Source organism: Schistosoma mansoni, chromosome 2 (genome assembly GCF_000237925.1).
Source record: "Schistosoma mansoni strain Puerto Rico chromosome 2, complete genome".
In the NCBI taxonomy this organism is placed as follows: domain Eukaryota; kingdom Metazoa; phylum Platyhelminthes; class Trematoda; order Strigeidida; family Schistosomatidae; genus Schistosoma; species Schistosoma mansoni.
This window is the reverse complement of record NC_031496.1, coordinates 17576489-17598836: the sequence shown is the minus strand read 5'-3', so window position 1 is coordinate 17598836 and position 22348 is coordinate 17576489. Positions and strand designations below refer to the sequence as shown.

Genomic DNA, 22348 nt, shown 5'->3' with positions numbered 1-22348 from the left:
CTAGATAGATTCTATGACTGAAGCTTTTATTATCAAATTCTATTCACCGAATTATTAAGGTATCTTTGTTGAAATTAACCAACTTTGTTCTCTCTTATAAAAATTGTGCAGCATAAATCTCACTGACAAAACTTATTGTTTGGTAAAAATAAAGTAAACGATCAAACTATCGACAATACACACTCATTATTCTAAACAAACAAGGACCGATAACCTTCAAGACTCACTGACAGTATCATATCTTCCGATCATGAAGTAGAATTAACTGGTGAACATTTTAAACTCCAGTCAACTGTTAATAAGCTGTAACAAAAATCCGATACTCTTCGAATAGATTATCAGATTCCAATTCAGTTGTAAGTATATTTGTCGATGTAAGACTGGAAGCTTCTACTGATGTTAGTTTATAACAGAAGTAGTCCCTTCATCAAGTATAACAAATATACACTAAAACATCCTGGTAAAGTATATGTTAAATAAAGAATAGTAGTAGCAGTGATATGGTTTGATAGACGGATAATAAATAGGCTACGTAAACTAACCTTGCCATAGCATCATCTAATTCTTTAAATGTGGCTGATACAGTTTGCAAAACATTAGCATCATGGTTATTGTTAGTATTGTTTGTTGAACTCTGTAGGCAATTAACACCAGTAGTATTAGTAGTAGTCGGAATTGATTGCTTACGCGAATATAGCTGTTTATCATCATAGGATTTCAATTCATTTCCCTGTAAATTTGTACAATAATCAAAATAATTATTTGATTTTGGTACTTTTAAATGGATGGATTGATTATTATTACTATTAATGGTAGTATTGGTTTTATTATTATTTATAAGTTTGTCTAATAATTGACGAAGTTGATAAATTTCCGTTTCTTGTTTACTTAACCGATCAGCTGCTCGTAAAGCATCTTGACGTGATAACAATAATTCGTAACGTAGGCGAGCTACTTCACTGAATAATTCCTTCGGTTGTTGATTATTATTATTATTATCATTATTATTATTGTTTTCGGCAGAAGTATCAGCGGCAGTAGTAGTAATATTTGTATTATTGGCTAATGAATAACTAGAATTATCTTCTTCAATTCGCATCATATTATACGAATTGGCATCTGATTGGCTATGCAGTTCTTCTGTCGAGGCTGATGATAAAGTATTTTTACTGTAAGCGTATGTATTGTTCTTTGAATAATTATTTGATAGATTACTTGGATAATGATGATGATGATAATAATTTTGTAGCAGGTTCGATTGAACAGTATTTGTTGATGTGCCGAAAACAAATTTATCCTCATTCACATCTCTATCAAACATATTTTCACGACTCTGTAAGTGAAAAAAAAAACAACGTTAATGATCAGATAGGTTAGTTGATAAACATTGGAAACTTTGTTTTCCTCTCCAATGATTTATTGATAATAATTAGGAAGTAAAAGTTAGTATTCAATGAGATAGTTGACAGTTAATGAAAAGCAAGTGAACAAAAAATGATTATTTTAGTAATAGAATTGAGAAAGATGATCTTGTTAATCTACTGAAATTAATGACGAAACCAAAATATGAGCGAGTAATTAAACAATCAATTTGAAAGGAAACAGTTTATAATATTAAATGTATGTAAGTAATAAAGTCAGATTTGTATTATGGTCACATAACATATTAATTTTTTTTGGTTTTTTTAGCGAGTTGGCTTTCTACGGGATGGGGTTGCTAACCCCATGTCAAACCCTCCTCCTTTACCCAAGCTTGGGACCGGCAGTAGCCCCCGGAGGAGCTACAGGCGGAGTTGGGTCGGCGGCCTATGCTCCTTTTGGAGTAACAGGCGTAAGTAAGTGAGTAAGTACATATTAAATACTGAACTGTAACTTAATCGTTTTTATTTTTTTTGGAGGTGTTGTTACTTTTGAGCTGAAAAGTCTACTTGTGAACAGTGTATATTCATGTTGTGGTTATTTACAACTACATCATCCAGTTCAGACAACACAACACCTTCAGAATCCTCAGCAGGATCTAAAAACGTTTTAATTGTCTAAACTTAATCAACTGTATTTATTGAAAGAATATGTTCGCTAATGACATAAAGATCTTATTATACTCAGTTATTATTTTAGCATTATAAATTTAGATGTATTTGTTATTACCTACTGAGATATGAATTAGGATGTTTCTAATATACCAATTATTTTAATCTACACCAAAGAAATGAGTAGTTAGCTTTGAAAGCTTATGTATTGAGAATGAGTAAATATGACTTTATATGAACTGTGCTCAAAAGAATAACTTATTCATTTCTACTAGTGATAATGGTCTTACCTTATTAATTTCATGTATAAACTGAAACATAGTAATATCTAAATTTAAATAAGAATAATAATACATATATTTATATATCCTCGTAAACCATAATTTTAAGATATCTTACATTAAATGACTCACAAATACATTGTAAACCAAACTGAGAATTTGAATATACAGCTGTACAAGCGTTTATTATTCATTTGATTTTCTGTGGCCTTACTTGTCATCATTAATTTGTCTTAACTATTTCTGTGTAAAAGCTCAGAGCAGAATATCAATTAAGATATTGATACTACTGCATCTCAATCATTGAGATTTTTGCCAATAAAATGTGATTTAAGTTCTAACTTCAAAGGAGGTATCAGTATCTTGAAGATTGTAGATATGTCATGCTGACGAGTGTGAACTAGCACAAAACCTAGATTCGATATTTCCTAACGTCTATCTCTAACCAATTTACATCAAAACATAGTACACATGATGTCGAGTCACTCAAACTGGTTGCTGTATTGCAACTTCATAATCATTAAAGACTAGTCACTCATGATATAAGCCACAATTCCTCACCGGTTAGTTAATGCTATTGAAATATTATCTTGATGCACAATACAAGACATTGTTAAATGAATAACTCATTATGAATAGTTTTTCTTTGCAAATTGATATCACAACAACATAGATTATGGTAATATTTTTCTCCGATATTTTTCACCAATACTTACATTAAATAAAAATCTAAATCATATTGTTTCCTTAAGATTTTTTAGATACTGATTCTTTAAATTATAAGACTAAATCATCCTGTTGTGCTCCAGAAATATGAATAAATAAAATGATATGAGTTTTGCTGTTATACAAAAGAAAATGAATGATTATTGTACTGATAAAGACATAAAGTAGTAATAATTGCTGATTGATAGGACTGTATTATTAGCATGTACTTTCAAGTGGTAAAAAGGGATAATTTTGAAAATACTTAAACCATTGTAAGCAAAGATGGATAGTGGCTAGCAGTGGAATCCAGGACGCGCGTCAAGTCCTATTTGGGACTCGTCAGCTGGATGCACCTGTATCTCAGAGTTGATTTTCACTCTCGAACTCAAACCCAGTACCTTTCGATTCAAACGCCATCGCGTTATCCACTCAGCTACTGGGTCCTGATAGCCACTTGCTTGTGCAATGAGGTGAAGTTTAAATTCACTTGGTATTGTTTGTTCGAATCTTCCCATTGATGCTTAGGTCTGGTCAGTCTCTTATTAGCCATATGTACATACTGTACGATACACAGAGGATTGGAATACTCTTTAGACGCATTAACGAATTCTTGCATATTTTTCAAACATTCTATGTACTCGTTTAAAGATCCCCATCATATTAAAAGAAAAACGTTTATGTCAGAATGTACTATTTAAAACGACTTAACAATATTGTTAAATGCAATTTAATAATAAATACAACAGCAATACGGAGAAATGAAATCCAAAGTTGATTGACCAAGTATTTATCACAATGAAATGAATCACTAAGGAAGATATATAAAAGTTTACTTGGTTTAAAGATTATGTCTTTCAGTGCAATAGACATGATTGAAACGACATTAAAATTGGGTAATTATATTCTTTATAACTTATTGCAAAAAAATTTCTGCTTTATTGCAATTAGCAGTTTTCGATCAATTAACGAACGAGCTGATTACATGTACTTCAGTTATTCGTTATATTTCAATACTGGTAGTCTAGGTAAATGCATCCTCTAAATGCAACAAGCCGTTTTCTTAAAATGTATATTGGTTACTTTTGACTGTTTTTAGTAGGTTCAAACAATGACGCATGTGGAAAATTACCAGAAAACTCATTTTGTTCGATTGAAAAGTATATTACACTGTTTAGTCTTTTTTCTAACACTAAAATATCCACAGGTAAAACATCTAGACGAGTGTTAGAAAATTGGTAAGGACAAGACAAGTAAGTTATGTTGAGTGGTAGAGTTAAAATACGAAATAAACACTGCAATTAGCAAGATTAATTAAATATTGATGAAAAAGTACAGACAAAAGGAGTCGAGACATTGTTATTTGTATGATAGATTTTATCAATAGATTTTTTTATTCGTGAAGGCTCCAATCAAATAAAATGTTTAATTCACGAGTTGATCCAAGCTAGAACACGATTGAAAACCTGGAAGCACTGTACAGCCGTTTAGTCCAAGAATGTAACTACTCAACAGTACGTATCTAAGATTCCGCACTCGGAACTCGAATCCAGGACCTTTGATCTCACGCGCTGACGTTCAATCTCTACAACACTGAGCCAGTATCCAAAGGTATATATATCCAAGTATATGCTTAAGTGATGGAGGTTTGCAGCTCTGGTGGATACTTTTGAAGATGTTGTATTCTCTGAGCTAGAAGGTTTAATTATCGAGCTTTTACCTTTATTTTCGATAATATCTTTAGCACTTGCTTCATTTAGAAGTAGAGTTTTCCATTATTCTATTGTTGATATGTTGATATGTTCTGATGGCGTTCTCTGTGATTAGCTGTGTTTGTGGGTTTTGTTGTCCTTGTATTTTTCTGTGTTTACGCCAGTTTTCGTTGTTTGTTGGTCTCTGGCTTTATGAATGATTGTTTAAATGCCATCTTTGGAAAGTATACTACCAATACTGTTGCTACTTCTGCTACTCTCGGATTTGCCTCAGAAATCTCTTTTTTTGTACTAATGGGTTGTGGTAACTTGAACCGATGTATACACTTACCAGGATCTACGTTGCGACTGACTAGCTGACTAAATTCATGAACCAAGTACAAGTTTCCACACTTTGTGTTTGGTCATATTTTATGCAAAACTTATTAATATTAACTAGTTGCTAAATTAGATAAAAACTGAGCTAGATTCTTCACAGTGTAATAATTGAATATTAAATAATTTAACTGCATAGGGACTTGATCATATTTACAAAAGTAACAAATATTTGTTTTAGTTATGAAAACACTGGACTTACACTATTGTTTGATAGAAATTGTCTTTGAACTTTAGATATTTTTGCTGAATCACTGGATGAACACATGACACTTGGTTTGGTTAATATCACATTTGCTGTTGTAACTTGTTTTGGAAATAATCTTGGTGAAATACTATTAATATTATTATTATTCTGAAGAGAATTTGTACTTGAATTATTTTCAGTTTGATTTACTGGAACCATTTCAGAGGATGTCAGTCTATTATTTGTTAATGACATAGATTTGTATGAAGTTGATTTTATCATTGATTGATCAGTTACACTTAGTAGATTCATTTTATCTGACTGATGTTTGCTGAAGTTCAATGTACCATTGTGTAGTGTCTAAAAAATTGGTTTAATCAACAACAAAATTTAGAATGATGATAAAATGGAAGACATTTTTTAATGGTTGCAATGATATCGGGTAATGTTTACGCTCAGTTATGATGAAGAAATTTATTTAGATTCAAGTAAAAAGTTATTGGAAGTTCTATTCTCAGGAGTATTAGATTCATCTAACCAGTAAACTATAAATGTACTAGCCTTTTAATCAAACAATTATAGAAGGAATCAAGATGTGAACGTACCTTACATAACGGTTAGTTGATTGTAGTACAGTTATGTATAAAATAGGTGGACCTAGTAAGAATATTTACATCAGATCAAATTGTCACAGTTCACCCATTTCTTACAATTAAAAAAGATAATGAGTAAATAAGTCAAAATGAAAACAGTAATAGTAATAGTGGTGGTCTAAGGAAAGAATATTTGGTTCGAAAAAGAAACGTAAAATTGTGAAACAGAATTTTGAACTTCATCTCACTTATGTTTTACATTGTTTAAAATAGCCTCAGAAGACTTATATATAACTGATTATTTTTGGGGTTGACATGATTCATTTCGTAAAAACATTGATTATAAATTTTGATTTTTGTTATTGGTATCAAAAAGACAGAAAAAGTGACAAAATTAACCGACTATTTTTTCATTAAAGAGAGCAAGTAAAACACCTGGGAAGTAAAAATTTAAAAGAAGATGCATTAAATATTCATCGAAGATCGAACATAATTATCCTAAATTTTTGAACATAATCAAAGAGTTTTCTTGTTACTTTAGTCTAAGAAGTTGACTATTTATCTGTTCTTAAACAATACTGAATCGAAAAAAACAACAAGACTTTCAATGATTTATCAGTACATGACTTTATGGAGATCATTGATTGTTATCGACATCACAGGAAGGCCTAAGATAGACAAACGATCAGCAACTATTAAGCATTCGACAGCTGTTCTGTCCCACTACGGGGTTACTCAGAAGTGTTCATCAATGACCCTACTGGGAATCGGTCTCTTATTGTGTATAGTGTGAACGCTCAACCTACAGATGATTGTATACATATTCAACTGATCTGTTTGCACAAACTTATATATATATATATATATATATATATATATATATATATATATATATATATAAAGTGCTCTGGTGCGAGACTGGTACGTCCTGGGTTCGAATCTCGTGAGGCGGGATCGTGGATGCGCACTGATGAGGAGTTCCAAAAACTGGACGAAACGGTCGTCCAGTGCTTCCAGGTTTTCCATATTGGTCTAGCTTCAATTGACTCATGATCTCAACTCTATAAAATTACTAAGATCTCCACAAAACCCTCTTCACCAATGTCTTTAGTGAGTTGATATCTCCCAACAGACCTAGTTGAACTCCACTGGTTACTGCTTCTCACTAGAACTCCAGGAAATACCTCATGGAGTTGAGATCATTAGTCAATTGAAGCCAGACCACCATGGAAAACCTGGAAGCACTGGACGACCGTTTCATTCTATTGTGGGACTCCTCATCAGTGCACATCCACGATCCCGCCTCACGAGATTCAAACCCAGGACGTACCAGTCTCGCGCGCGAGCACTTAACCGATAGACTACTGAGCCGGTATCCAACTGTGTTAAACATGGAATACATATATAAGTTTAGATACAAATAACCCAAGGCCTTTCATAATGGTGCACATGTATCCAAAAAGAATAAGCAAATAATCAATTACAGAGAAATTTTATGGAAATGGACAGGTTTTCGTGAGCTAATTACAACATGCAAAATTTACGAATTAAAAGGTACATTGTAGATTAAAAATATTAACATAAGTGAATTTTATTGGAATTAGTCACACATCAAGAAATCATGACAACGGTGTGAATACTTAATAATCCTAATAGAAAAGTAATTGTCTATAAATAAGTGGCTTTACAATTAGAAAATGCTTTTATTCATTCACAATCCGATTTGTATTACTACCAGCAAACAGCTGACAAAAAATCTAATTTCCTGTTTAAATGTCCGCTATAAGATGTGATGTTTTTTTATTCCTTCAATTTTAATTTGTCTGTTTGAATAATATATCCCAGACAAAAATTTTAATATCAATTATGCCGATTCCAACTAATGCTTATAGGTGCTAGGTCCAGTTTTTCTTGAATATATATATATATATAATCGACTAACTGTTGATATAGCAATTTGATAAACCGGTCCAACGATTGATCCTCTTTTCTGTTTAATCTTACACTATTATCAGGCGAAACTTCCACAAGACTGACTAAATGGGTATAAATGTAAACATGTTTGAAACAACCTTTGCTTTTCTATGAAGGTTACCATTATTATTATTATTACTACTTCATTGCAAATCATTTTTATGTCCTATGATAATTTGACTTTTAGATCAGAGGGGGTTTTGTGGAGAATTTAGTATTTTCATAGATTAAATCATAAGTCAACTGAAGCTAGACCACCATCGAAAACCTGGAAGCACTGGACGGCCGCTTCGTCCTATTATGCGACTCCTCAGCACTGCGCATCCACGATCCCGCACTCGCGAGATTGGAACCCAGGACCTACTAGTCTCTAGCCAGAGCCCTTAACCTCTAGACCACTGGGCCGACCGGCATCCAACGGTGTTAATTTCTAACTTAAATCAATCCACGATTTTGAGCAACCGTTCACAAATTGTCTTCAGTGAGTTGATATCTCTAAAACAGACGTGGTTGAACTCCACTGGTCACTGCTTCCCACTAGAACTCAAGGAAATATCTCTTGAAGTCAGTCACTAGTGAGCATATGATTATAGATCAGAGAGGGTTTTTGGGGGAATATAGTATTTTCATAGTGGATGCGCACCTCTGAGGAGTTCCATAATAGTACGAAACGGCCGTCCAGTGCTTCCAGGTTTTCCATGGTGGTCTACCTTCAATTGACTCATGATTTCAACTATGAAAATTTGACTTTTGTTTTTAAACAAAATTTCATAATCCTTCTTTTTAAGGATTATGATGAATGAATTAATAATAGACTTGAAACGATTATCATTTTAATTAGGTTATTTCAGGTCAATGAAGGGACGTAGTGTTGATATTGTGTAAAACAAAAAGAAAAAAATTGAAAATAGAATGGTATAATCAGACTAATATAATGATGAATAATTTAAAATAATTAAAATGCTTTCTTGAAAATTCATGTAATTGAAACCAGCATATATGGTATAATAGAAAGAAAGATATTCGCCTAAAGGTACGTTTTTATCGAGATCTGTCAGCCAATTTTTTTTATTAATGAATAAACAATTGGGCTTATCCGAATGAGGATTTGTGGAGAATGTGGTGATTTCAATAGTTGAATTCATCAGTCGATCTAAGCTAGATAACCACTGAAAACCTGAAAGCAGTGGATGGCCATTTCGTCCCAGTGTGGGACTCCTCAGCAGTGTGCATCCACGATCCAACATCAAGGGGAATCGAACCCAGGACCTTCGGTCTTGAGTACGAACGCTTAACCTCAAGACCACCGAGCCCAAATCCCACGGCATTAATGTCTAACTTTATTCGGTCCATGATCTCGCGCAACCCTTTATTGATTGTCTGAGGTGGATGACTGTCTCACACCCTACACGGATTGAACTCTACTGGTCATAGCTTCTCATTAGAACTAATTTAATCTGTAATGTTATCTTACAGATTAAATTAGTTCGACTAAAAAAAGCTAATTTGCAAATCAGCAACCAAAAAGTAAGATGTTGATTAACTTCTGGTTTCGTAATCTGCTCATATTTATTATGACTGTGCTATATTGCATATATTTAGAATAACATGGAAATTCATTAACTTCGAAATTGTTTGATTACTTGAAATTTTTAACCCTGTTTTTGATAGAAAGTCCACTATCATGTAGAATTAGATGTACTGATATCAAACAGTGAAATGGATCGATATTATTTCTGACCAACATGTAATAACATCTGATATGAACATCATTAATCGACATCAATCATCTGAAAGTCTTTTCGTTTAAATATCAGTTGTATTACATAGTAAGCCATAGGATTACTGGTTGATTTTGACTGACTTATTTGTAAACATACATATGTAAATAAACCGGTAGATTTCGGCCCAGTGTTCTTAAGGTTAAGGGTTTGTAAGCGAGACATGAACGTTCTGTGTTTGATACACGGTAAAGTCGTGGATGCACACTCTAGAGAATTCCCTTACTTGGACGAAAGAGCTGTTCACAATTCAATGGTTTACGATGGTTATCTGAATAAGATTAGTCAGTGATGCAAACCATAAAATTCGACACAAACGATAACACCTTATAACAATCTACAGTTCTGGAAAATCAGAGAAACATATTAACACCTTTAAATGACTCTCATGAATGGTTCTTCATCATAGTTGTCATAATCAGTTAATATATATACTTCTTGATGTTAAACACCACACAAAAAATCCTGGTAAGAAAACGTTGATTTGTAAAAGTTATCATCACAATATTTCCTTTATCTATCTGATATTTCTGAGAAAGATAAGTGAAATATTTCTCCGACATACAACAACCAATACTATTGTTTTGAAATAACATACAATTTTCAATCGAACTATGTAACATGGAAAGGTTACAAAAATCAATAATCCATCTAACTAAACGGAAAATATCTTTTTAGTATGAAAAAAAGGTAGAGAAATTAAATGTTACAATATAGATGGAAAACAAATTAATGAAAGTTAACTAATATCTAATGAAGGATCAAATGATTATAAAGGTGAGATAGAATGATATAACCTTAATACTGGTACTACTAACAATCAATAATAATAAATATGAATTGTTAAAAAGTTGACTGTTCAATGTCAAAAATCCGAAAAATATTGAAACAAGAAACGCTTTTAAAATATCCAAACTCAGGATGTAGAATCTTATGAACGATTATCTACTGATCAATCTTGACTTAAACATTGAAATTAATTAAACACAAATACAAATCTTAACACTTGTTTGCTATAATTAATTAATCTAATATGTTAATGGAATCTAACGAAATTGTAGAAATTAAACTATTCATAAAAAGAATGTACATATTTATACATAACCCAAATGAAAATGATGAACAATTAAGCATAGTAGCATTTGTCCTACTAGAAATATATAGTATTGGCAATGTTATAACTTGTGGCCTTGTGACCTATTAATCTATAATGTGGTGATACCGCCAATTAGAGAACAGTGACTTATCGACCGGACCAATGACACACAAACCAATTCCAGGAGTCTAGAGTCTTTATCGATTCTGCTTCCTGCTTCCAAATATACTGGGTTTATATCCAAACCAAACAGACCTTATCGTACCATGAAATGGGAAATAACGTTTGTACAAGATCTAGCCAAAATTGGTTGTGAATGTGGAAAATTGTAATTAATAGACTGGGTAGAACTCAAGAACGGTAAATCGTATAATAATAGTTTGTAGGTCAAAATAAAGCTTATAATAAGAGGAACATGAAATATGCATAGTTTAGCTACTTAACAATTATACAATAAAAATATATGCATCTTATTGGTTCATAAATAGTTGTCAAGATTTACCATTCATAATTCTCATCGGGATATAATAGGTAATCATCATAAAACTATCATGATCCAGATATTTAGACTACTTGAATTTAATTATGTAATAATAGAAATAAATTTCAATTATTATACCGAAATTAGAAGAGTACATTCATGCATCAAGTTTTATTTCGTTAGTTATCGTTAGAAATAAATGATACAGGAATATATTGACTGAGGGATGATGCATTTGAAAGTAAATTTCAATGGAAGATTTGAACATCTTAAAAATATATATTTACGTATTTATCATCTATCATCCATGCATATAATTAATCACAATAATATCAGATAATAGAAATATAATCAAACATTATCTTAATGTTAATTACTATTTAAATTTGGTGACAAGTTTTCTCCAAACTATTCTTAGTTACATGTCAGTTATATCATCAAATGTTCAAAATATCCAAAACTTATTTATGGTCAAATTAATAGTAATAAAATTTTATTATAATATTTATTATGTGTCATTAAACCATTACACTATTGCGCGGAACAGTATTACAATAATATCATGATCTTCATTGAAATCATGAACCAATCTAAGTTGGATCACCATTGAAAACCAGGAAGAACTGGACGGTCTCTTCGTTCGAGTGTGCGACTCCTCAGTAATGCGTATCCATGACCTCACAATAAGAGACCGACCCCATGACTTTCGGTTTCGCATTGACAATATCATGGTTACTACATAAAATCGATCTAATATTATCATGCTGTCATAAGAAAATTATCTAATATTCTACTTAATATTACTCAGATACATCATATAAATAAAGATATCTTTCTTAACTTCTTACACTATACTCTTAGTGTATTTATTACCACTTCAGTTATATCCCCTATGTTTGGATTGATATCCCAAACAAAAGCAAAGAATAATGTTTAATCAATGAGCTATTTTGAAAATTAGGAAAAGACGTTGGAAGTGGATAGGACATACATTAATGAAATCACTAATGTGCATTACAAGGCAATCCCTAACTTGGAATCCGGAGGGGAAGTGGAAAAGAGGAAGGCCAAAGAACACACTACGCCGGGAAATAGAAGCAGATATGAAAAGGATGAATGTTAACTGGAAAGGAAGGCTCAGGACAGAGTTGGATGGAGAATGCTGGTGAGCGGCCTATGCTCCTCGACGAGGGGTAACAGACGTAAGTAAGTAAGTAAGTAATGAGCTATTTTCAGACATCAACTAGAACGTCGTGTAATGAACAAAATAAAATGATTACATTTTTGAAAATGTTAATCCCTGATTTCTGATCCAATCAGTATGGACGTAATAAACTGTTCAACATCACATCAGCCACATATGAATTAATCGATGACATATATAGTCCTAAACAGAGTTCAACTCCAAACAAAATAACTTTTCTGTTGATAAGTGGTTTAGATTAGTTTTCTATAGATAAATTCCTACATCCTTCTCTCTATTCGCTATGAAAATAAGCTTTAAACTTTTCGATTTCTGAAAATCAGATAAGATTTTCTATAAAAAGCTAAATTCTAATTCAACGCCTCATATTAAGTTCGTACTGCTAATTTAATAATATAAAATTAACTAATCGGCATAAATTTTGATCAATGTTCAGTATATATTACGCAATCAGCCTTAGATGCTCAATCAGAACCATAAACTGTAGTTCAGTTGAAGACTAATGAAAGTTTGTTATTTGCTTTCTTCAATAGTTTATCTATATGATGAAGAATTAAACTTACATGATCATAATTATTATATGTTGACTGATTGAAATTACTTAACTGACTCCTGGATGATATTTTTGTCAATGATGATGATGATGACGATCGAGAAGATGACGATGAAAATGGTACAGTATCATAGATATGTTCATTATTTAAATCATTTAATTTATCTAAACTGATTGATTTCTGTTCATATTTCTTCTGATTCTCTGAATAGTTACACTTTTTCAATTCCATTATTTTAGTAGCTGATAATGACGATTGATGTTGTAAAGACTGAAACAAATGTAAAGAAAAAAGATGGTAAAATCATCAATTAAACAGTTTGATATAATCGGTAAAAATTTACATCACACATTAAACCTTCACTTGAGAATATATTCAAAACTATGTATTACTCAACAGACAGATATTTCTTTCTATTTTGAGATCCACCAGCGGTATGCCAACGCGACTTGCATATTAAATTGAATGACACCTATCTGAAAATTAAATTCCAATTTACATTTTCATATAGTATCAAGGAATAGATTAAATGATAATATAAATTCTTGGTTTCAGACTTAATCAACACCGGCATAGATATTTCTGTAAACTGTACTTGGTCATGGTAGTGCACAGTATATAAAACACTGAAATTAGCAAAGCACTTTTATTTCAACTAAATAGAAGCATGAACACTTGTATGTCTATCAAGTATCAAATGTACAGTTTTAATATTCGATTACAGAGTAGCTTTTCATCATGATGATTAGATTATTGAATATTACTTCACAAATACATGCAGACAAACTATAAGATATCAACTTTCCATCATGCCTTTGAAATTACATATAGAAGCCCGATAGCATCCATCTTTAATGTGATTGTTTTGTCATTATGGTATCATTTCATAGAAATATCATCACTTTTATTCTTAGTATGGTATTTAAGTATTCCTATTCGAATTACTCTATTTAGTTACTATGTTAATGGACGTAAAAAACTACTAGAAAGTCAACAGTAGTACACTTATTTAGTTGTTTTTTTTCAAAAACACCTCGAAAACATTTTTGATTTGACACCAAAATTGTTTATCCCCGTTGAAAAGAAAAGTGAATTAAAAAATCAGCCATCCGAAAAGACGAGTACGTGTTCATTCAAATATTATCAAAGATTTTACGGTTGCATAACTAATTTATAAATAATTCCATATGTAACAGTAAACATATTCCACGATGAATGATTTTATTCATGGTTAGTTACAGCGATTCTCATGGTCTTAGAAATTAGACAAGGTGATATGTTTTCCTTGAATAGAAAAAATTGGCTTACGATGTTTCAATCAATCTGTTCTGATTAGTTAACTCTAAAGATATACTTAATGATTGTTTAATTACCGACATCATCGAATAGAGCATATTTCATTTGTAAAGGTGAATTGAACACTTAAAAGTTTTCTGTTTCCCGAACACAAGTAACAATAAGTCATTTTCAACTGTTTTATTTGTACAATTCATTGTCTCGCTCACTTACTTGTCTCATTCCATATTTAATTTTGTCACGTTCAAATGATAATTGAAATTGTAATAGTTGAATTCATGAGTCAACTTATGCTAGACCAACAATGCTTCCAGATTTTTAATAGTGGTCTAGCTTAGATTGACTCGGGAATTCAACTGTTACAATACTACAATCTTCACAAATCCTCATACTGGTAATAATTAGGATTTACAAATTCTCATTATCAACAGTATTATTTGTATTAAGTTCTATCTTATAGGAGAAAAAACATTGTTTTTTTTAATCAAAAAGATAACTATTATTGATATATTTTTTGTAGTGCTATTCAGCTTAAAGATAAGCGTCTCATGGGTACTTATTGTGTACGTGTTTAGTCAACTACAAAATAAGACTTAAAACCCTTCGTTTCATACTAACTAGCAGAAGGAACAGAAATAAGGTAAATAATAATAGTAGTGAAAAATGAACATAGAGAACATAGTTTAAAGAAAAATGAATGAAATTATGGAATAGCATTACATTCAGGAGTTCAGAGATAAGTTAACGACGAGTACATCTGGGCAACTATGACTACCTCAGAGCAACCTCATGAAAAATATCTTACCATAGATTATGACTACACCATAAAACCTGTGTTAAGAGATGGCAAACATTCGGTTCAATTTAAATGCTTAAGCCGTCTCAAGTACTTTATATGATAGATATGTGGTATCTTCCATGTTAAAACCCATTTAAAGATTCACTCATACCACCTATATGGTGTTTATGTATTCATTATCAGTTTACACACCGACCTATTTTTACTATGGCGTATATAAAATCGCCATTGATGTCCTGTAAAATCGTTTCACTTAAACTTATGTCTACCGATTCACTTTGACTTTAATGGGCATGGGAACTTGGGAGACATAATCCAGAAAGAAAGAAAATGGAACTGAAAGAAAGAGATTTAAGAATGATGGATAATTCAAGAACTACAAGAAGACTTAGAATAAATGCGACTGTGCCACCAAGACCAATGTTTAGTAAAGTCACTTAAAGTCTCCAATCAATGGTGATATTCATCACTTAGACACCGACATGGCTCCAACCACCAGTCGATGACTTCAAGGACTATTGTCGTTTCTTGAGTTAGCCACTTCTAACTTTCCTCCAACCTATTAAGGTTATTCATTTATTTATTTGAACACGTAAATATTGGTACAAAGGGGCACCAGATATATATGCGCCACACAAACCTCATTTGATTTGTGTGAGTGCTACGATACTGCCCGGGTGACCAAACCGAAGCAAGTGTTTTTCTTAGGGGGCCACACCCGGAGCCTTCGACCTAAAGATCTGATCCACAAGGTAGTGGAACATCGTGAGGAGATGCAGTCCCATGATAGCTGGTGACCAACGATTGATTCATACGCCATTTGTTCCCTCAGGATACTGGAGCCCATGTGCACCATTGGTTTGGAATCAGGGTTTTCCAACTCCCCTAGATGGACTTTCCGTGTTCACCAACCCGGTTAAAGCACTGGACATTCGCTTTTCGTCCTCTCAATTTCGTAAACAACATTGAGGCCACGAAAAGGCAGTGAGTAGGACTTCCCTGACAGAGGCTATATACACGTGACCATGTGAGAGCATTTGGAGAGGGAGAGCGGACTTTCCCCACTCTCGGCCGTACAAGGGCATTTGGGGGCACCTGTTAATGTGACAATGAATTTAAACAGATAAACTTAAACATAACACAGAATTCACCAATGAAGATAAACTTTAAAATATTGTTTAATTTTATCCAAAATATAACACTTACATAATCATTATTATCTTTCATTTTATTCTTGTTTATTATTTCATCATCTAAACAATTAGTATTAACAGTATCATTTATTCCATAATCACTCTCATCATTACTTATGTATGGTTCATCATAATCATTTGGATTTGGTCTGGATATATCCGATGGTAGACCAGTTAATGATGTTGACTGTTTCAATTGTGGTATTAATAATCGATGTGAATTCTTATGATTATCCATTAATAGTGGATTATGAAAACCTGGATTATAATGTAATGTATAATATGGTGTAGTCAATTGTGAATTTGTATGATGAGCATAAATCGAATTGATTGATTGTTCACTGCCATGAACATCAGTAATGTCGACATTATCTATATTATTATTTGATGAAGAGATTAAAGTGTTGGACTGTTGACATCTACTAGTAGAAGTGTAGATTAAATGATTATTTACATTATTACTATTATCATTGTTACTGTTATGATTATTATCATTACTATTTACAGAATATACACTTTTATCATAATTTAAACACCTTGTTAGAGAACTACATTGTAATGCACGTGAGATATCATCTAGTATTTTTGGAAGTGTGCATAATTCATTCGGTAAACTGGCCATAACATTAGAATTGAGAGTTTTCTGTAAGAAAAAAACGAAAAGAAAAGTTGGGAAGAAAATGTAAAGTTACAAAATGCTCTGATAAGAGCATTTCATTTAACAATATAAGTACTAAAAACTGTTCACATATGAAAGTGACCTAACCAAACATTTCTCCCACTTATTTTCACACAATGCAGCTAGTGTTACCAATATTTTTATTCATAACGAATCAATAATGTAGGTAAATCTAAAACTGTACTCGTGCACTTCTGTTAAAAGACAACAACTTATCATGATGACAAAAGTAAAAACATCATTGGGTTTAACATATCTTCTTTTGTGTATATTCTTTGAAAAGAGTAGAGGAGAATGTATTGCCATTCATCCAGTGTGTAAGTGGTTAGCAATTAAATACTGTCGAAATAGATTCTGATACATATTTTTCGAATAATTACAAACAATACAAATGTTGGAGTCATATTGCACATCTCAAGCAGAGAGTTATTTACTGAAATCAGATATACAGTACTAAATGAAGCAAATGACCACTATCTTATAACATAATAGTCTAAGTTCATCACTTCTTATTGAGAGGAAAGTGGATGATACAGAATACTGTTAAGAATTATTCTATGTACGTAATAGCATGAAGTATTTTTAAGCATTGTGAACATTTGAATTATGTAGAGAGTACTAAGATGGAATCCAGTAGTTATCTACGCGTATGATTAATTTATAAAGCGCTGTCTTTAGATAGCATCCATGATTGTCACCTGAAGAGTTATATATACCTTAAGTCGTAGCATTTGGAATACACCAAGTATATTATACACTAATTATAAGGAGTTATTTACAACTACCTAAAATCAGCATTAAATTTTTATTTATATGGATATATGATACATTCTAGTCACTAAAATTTGTCAGTTATGCAACGACCGGCATCAACATTGACAGAATGCTTAGGACAGTTACGTATATAAATAACAATGAACCATTTTAATAAACGACAAACAAGGTGATTTCATATGTTATTTAAAAATGACTTTGCAATCAAAAAATTAAATATTTCTTCTACATGATGTAAAATAACTTTGAACTCTTGAAACAATGCGGACAATATCGCTTAAGACATTTGACTAGATATTTTCACTGTCTTACATAAAATCTAACTATATCCAATACAATAAAGTCATCGTTAAATGAAAGTAATTTAACTTACAAGGTAGGCAGTAGAACTCTTTCGAAGCATTGTTGTAGAATTTGATAAAAGATTTGTATCACAAGTAGGATTGACTGTCATCAGATTATTGTTATTTTCAAACAATACAGTATTTGTAATAGTGCTAGTAGTACTATTAGTAGCTGTATTAACAGTTCCCGAGAGTAAAGTATCATCATTACATGTGGCAGATATTGGTGAATCAGAAAACATCACATCTGATAATATAAGATGAAGATTGGCTAATTCACAATTCTCATCAATTGTATCTTTGACATTATTTTGTGTTTTTACTAAGGTTGATATTTTTGTTGGATGTGAATTGTTCGTTGGCGACAATAATAACATTTCATTATCAATTGTCACAGAGCCGGTAACAGCATTATGAATCATGTCATTGTTATGTGAGTTCAGTGAAGATGGTGATATTGATCGAATAAACATTCGCATTAATGACAACTGATATGAAACGTAACCATTTAAAAATCTCATGTAAGGTTCCTATAAAAATGAATAAAAACATGTGAAGGGAAAAAGTAATTAGTAAATAATAGATAAACAGGATGCAGGTACATTCAGCTGACGAGTCCCAAGTAGGACGAAATGCGCGTCCTGGATTCCACTGCTAGCCACCATCCATTTTTGCTTATGACAGAAAAAACACATTCAACTTATCTTTATTCAAAACACTTTAAGCGACTCCTTCTTTTTTAAGTCCAACACATTTTCAATGTACAAGTAACGTGTTTTATACAACTTCGTTTTTTCACTGAATAAGTGGGTGAATGCTCCAAAACAGAACATGATTTCCTTTTTGAGATTTCATTTCTAGCGATACCTTTCAACGTATTTGTGTTTATCACACTACAAGCTTTATTCAACTATACTGACATATCCATAGCGCACAGTTGTAACTCCATACTCTTGGAACAAAATATATAATGAATATTATATTGTAATGTGAGATACCTATCCCATAAACAATCGAAAATAGACAGGAAAGGCTGTACATAACACACTAATTGAACACTGAAAAATTGACAGATAATTACAACCTCAAATGTTTGTCATCACTTTCAGTTGTTACACTAAACAACTATGAAAGATAACAACAGGAAGCTTTTTTTTAAAAAAAAGCAGTAAAAACGTATAAGAAGGAGAAACGGAAATTAACTTTAAAATAAGACTTGAATTCATTCTTCTTATAAGCGGACAAATATAAAGAATGATTATATTCATGTAACTAGTTCAATCAGGATGATCTACAATTTCCAGCATCTAAACTCTTTGAATATATACATATAAATGAAAAATTCTTAAACTAAAATTTATTTATAACTTCAACAATGTGATTCATTTTATTTATATAGTTGAGATCATGAGTCAGTTGAAGCTAGACCACCATGGAAAACCTGGAAGCACTTAATGGCCGCTTCGTCCTATTGTGGGACTCCTCAGTAGTACACATCCACGATCCCGCCTCATGAGATTCGAACCCAGGACCTACCAGTCTCTCGCCAGAGCACCAGTGAGAAGCAGTAACCAGCGGAGTTTAAACCACGTCTGTTGGGAGATATCAACTCACTGAAGACATTGGTGAATGGTTGCTCAATTTCGTGGATTGGTTGAAGTTAGAAATTAACACCGTTGGATGCCGGTTCAGTGGGAGAAAGAGAGAGATAATCAAATCACCATTGAAACCCGAAAGCACTGAATGGTCATTCCGTTTCATCATAGAACTCTTCAGCAGTGCGCATTCATGACTCTGAAAGTAGGAATCAAACCAAGAATTTTCGGTCTTTCGCGCGAACGCTTGATATTTAGACCAATGAGCCGACATCCAACAGTGTTAATGTCTAACTTTAATCAATCCACGACGTTGCATAACCATCTTCAGTATCAGTAAATAAATTAATAATGTCGAAAAATATTTTCTAAGTGCTTAAATAAAATATTTCGTCAAATGAAATAATAACAAAAACAACTTACTTTATCATCGAATGTACTAAAATTAGCTAATGATTGTAATGATTTAGCTAACAGTGTGAGATTACGTTGACATGCTGGTTCACTAGGAAATGCACTGATTAATCCAAACAAGGAAGGCGAAAGTAACGCTGGACATATCAGTCGTAAAAATATACAACCAGATATTAAATTATCACAAAATTCTGACCCACGAATTGTTTCTAATGCTTCACGAAATGAACTGAATAAGCGAATGAGTACACTGTAAAAATAGTCAAACAGTAATTTAAAATAAGATTATGCAATCAAAATAAACAAACAAAAGATTTGGAAGTATATGGCTGCCTAATACTTTGAGTAAAGTTTCTAAGCAGTTACACTTCATACATAGTTATTCAATGAAACAGTCATTAATAATGTAATGTTATCTAATTATTTGTTATCAAATTCTACCCTTACACAATCTACTTTATTCATATAGAGAAATTTGTGGAGGCCACAGAAGTTGCACAGTTTAAAACATGAACTTATTTTAACTACACCACCATTGAAAACCCTGTGCAAAACCGAAATTTCTGGGCTCTATTCGCGTACGGGGTATCGTAGATGCTTACTGCTTAGGAGTCTCATACTGAGACGATACGGCCATCCAGTGCTTCCCGGTTTTCAATGATGGTCTAGCTAAGACCAATTAGTGATTCAATTCGCTTAAGTTTGAATAATGAGTTAGGTATCTCTGTAATTTTAACCGTTAAAGATGCATATATACGTAAAGCGGTTGTAGTATGTGAGCTTGTAAATAGTTATCAATTTGTGTTAAATATTAAGTTTGTCATGAGTAATGAATGTGTCAACCCTTCACTATTTACGTACAAAATGTTCTTGTTTATTGTTCTGTTTGTGATACAAAAATGATTACATTTGATAGAGAGAACGTTAACATATGCTTAACGCTAAACAAGATAATAGCTTGATTTGTGTAACTTGATAGAAGAGGTAATACAACAATAACCTTTTGTAAGAACATTAATTAATGCAATTTATTCAACCATCTTCCTTGCCTCAGTATGCTATCTGTGCAACTGAGTCCTGCATCTAACCCAACAAATTTTTGAGTATCATTGATTAAGGCACTTCATTTAGAGACAGAATTCATCTTGGCTTGTTTCCGGGCTGTGATTGGTCGACGTACAGACACAGAAAGTAATGCAACTTGGACTAAACCTTATAAGCCAATAACAAACAAATACCTATTATTGAGAATCTATCTGAAGCTTAATAAAACAACAGTTTCAGCGAAACCAGACAACAATCAACTCAGTTTTGGAGCCGCTCTAAAATTTATTTCTTACCTTCTAAATCATAAACCTTCTAATATTGTATACCTATCTTCATGCATCTATTGATTTCCTTCTTCCTTCTCACGGTGATATATTTCCTTAATTTTGGATGATTTCCTATTTGTATCTGTTACTGTCTAAAGTTCTACACTGATTTGTATGTCTGTCTATGTTACACTTGATCTGTAAATGCTTGTTTCAATCAATTTACTGTGTATATTATATCTGTTCTACTAATTAAGACCTTTAGTCGTTAATGAATTAGTAGTTATCTGATAAATACATCACTATGGTGTATTATCATCTCAAATATTGATTTAACACTTATTCAGTTATCCTGAATCACCATCTTATTTACTCTAGAAATTCAATTGAAATTCTACTTGCATGACGACTTTTTTGTCGATTTTATTTTAAAATTTATTACTATCGTTATGGTAACAAGTCAGTCAAGGTATAGAGAAAGATGTAGTGTAGAAAATTGGGAGTGAACAATAGACAGCATGACTGATAGACAAAGGAACATATAAATCAAAGCTAGAAAGTGTGTACAGCCGATAATCAGATTATACGCAAGAAGTCTTAATCAATAACATTCCGATGATAAACATACACACGCAAACATAGAACTCTACAACACATACAACAATGTAAAACAAGTAAATGCACAACTAAACAGTGATTGTGTTTATTCATTCACTAATATAATAAACATTTTAAACAACCCAATGACATTATTGGTATTTTGTCTTCTCCTTAAATAATAATAATAATTAACACTAAACAAAAGGATTTGAATAAGAGTGAAAGCATATCTAGAATATAGTAATATATATTGATCAGCAAAGATGGATAGTGGCTAGCAGTGGAATCCAGGACGCACGTTTCGTCCTATTTGGGAATCGTCAGCTGGATATACCTGCATCTCACAGTTGATGTTCACTCCGGAACTC

The 22348-nt window shown here is 32.2% G+C and overlaps 1 protein-coding gene across 1 annotated transcript in view; it reads right to left on the bottom strand.

Annotated features, from left to right (window-relative positions):
* The window catches only part of Smp_155120 (putative synaptic ras gtpase activating protein, syngap), a gene marked incomplete at both ends in the record, with an annotated part of 63413 nt that overhangs the window by 2991 nt on the left and 38074 nt on the right, over positions 1 to 22348 (bottom strand). The window contains 7 exons of the mRNA XM_018795928.1: positions 543 to 730; positions 5306 to 5650; positions 12983 to 13243; positions 16275 to 16683; positions 16798 to 16904; positions 18088 to 18588; positions 20077 to 20317. Coding sequence (XP_018650192.1) covers positions 543 to 730; positions 5306 to 5650; positions 12983 to 13243; positions 16275 to 16683; positions 16798 to 16904; positions 18088 to 18588; positions 20077 to 20317 — 2052 coding nt within the window. The remainder of the gene's footprint in view (positions 1 to 542; positions 731 to 5305; positions 5651 to 12982; positions 13244 to 16274; positions 16684 to 16797; positions 16905 to 18087; positions 18589 to 20076; positions 20318 to 22348) is intronic.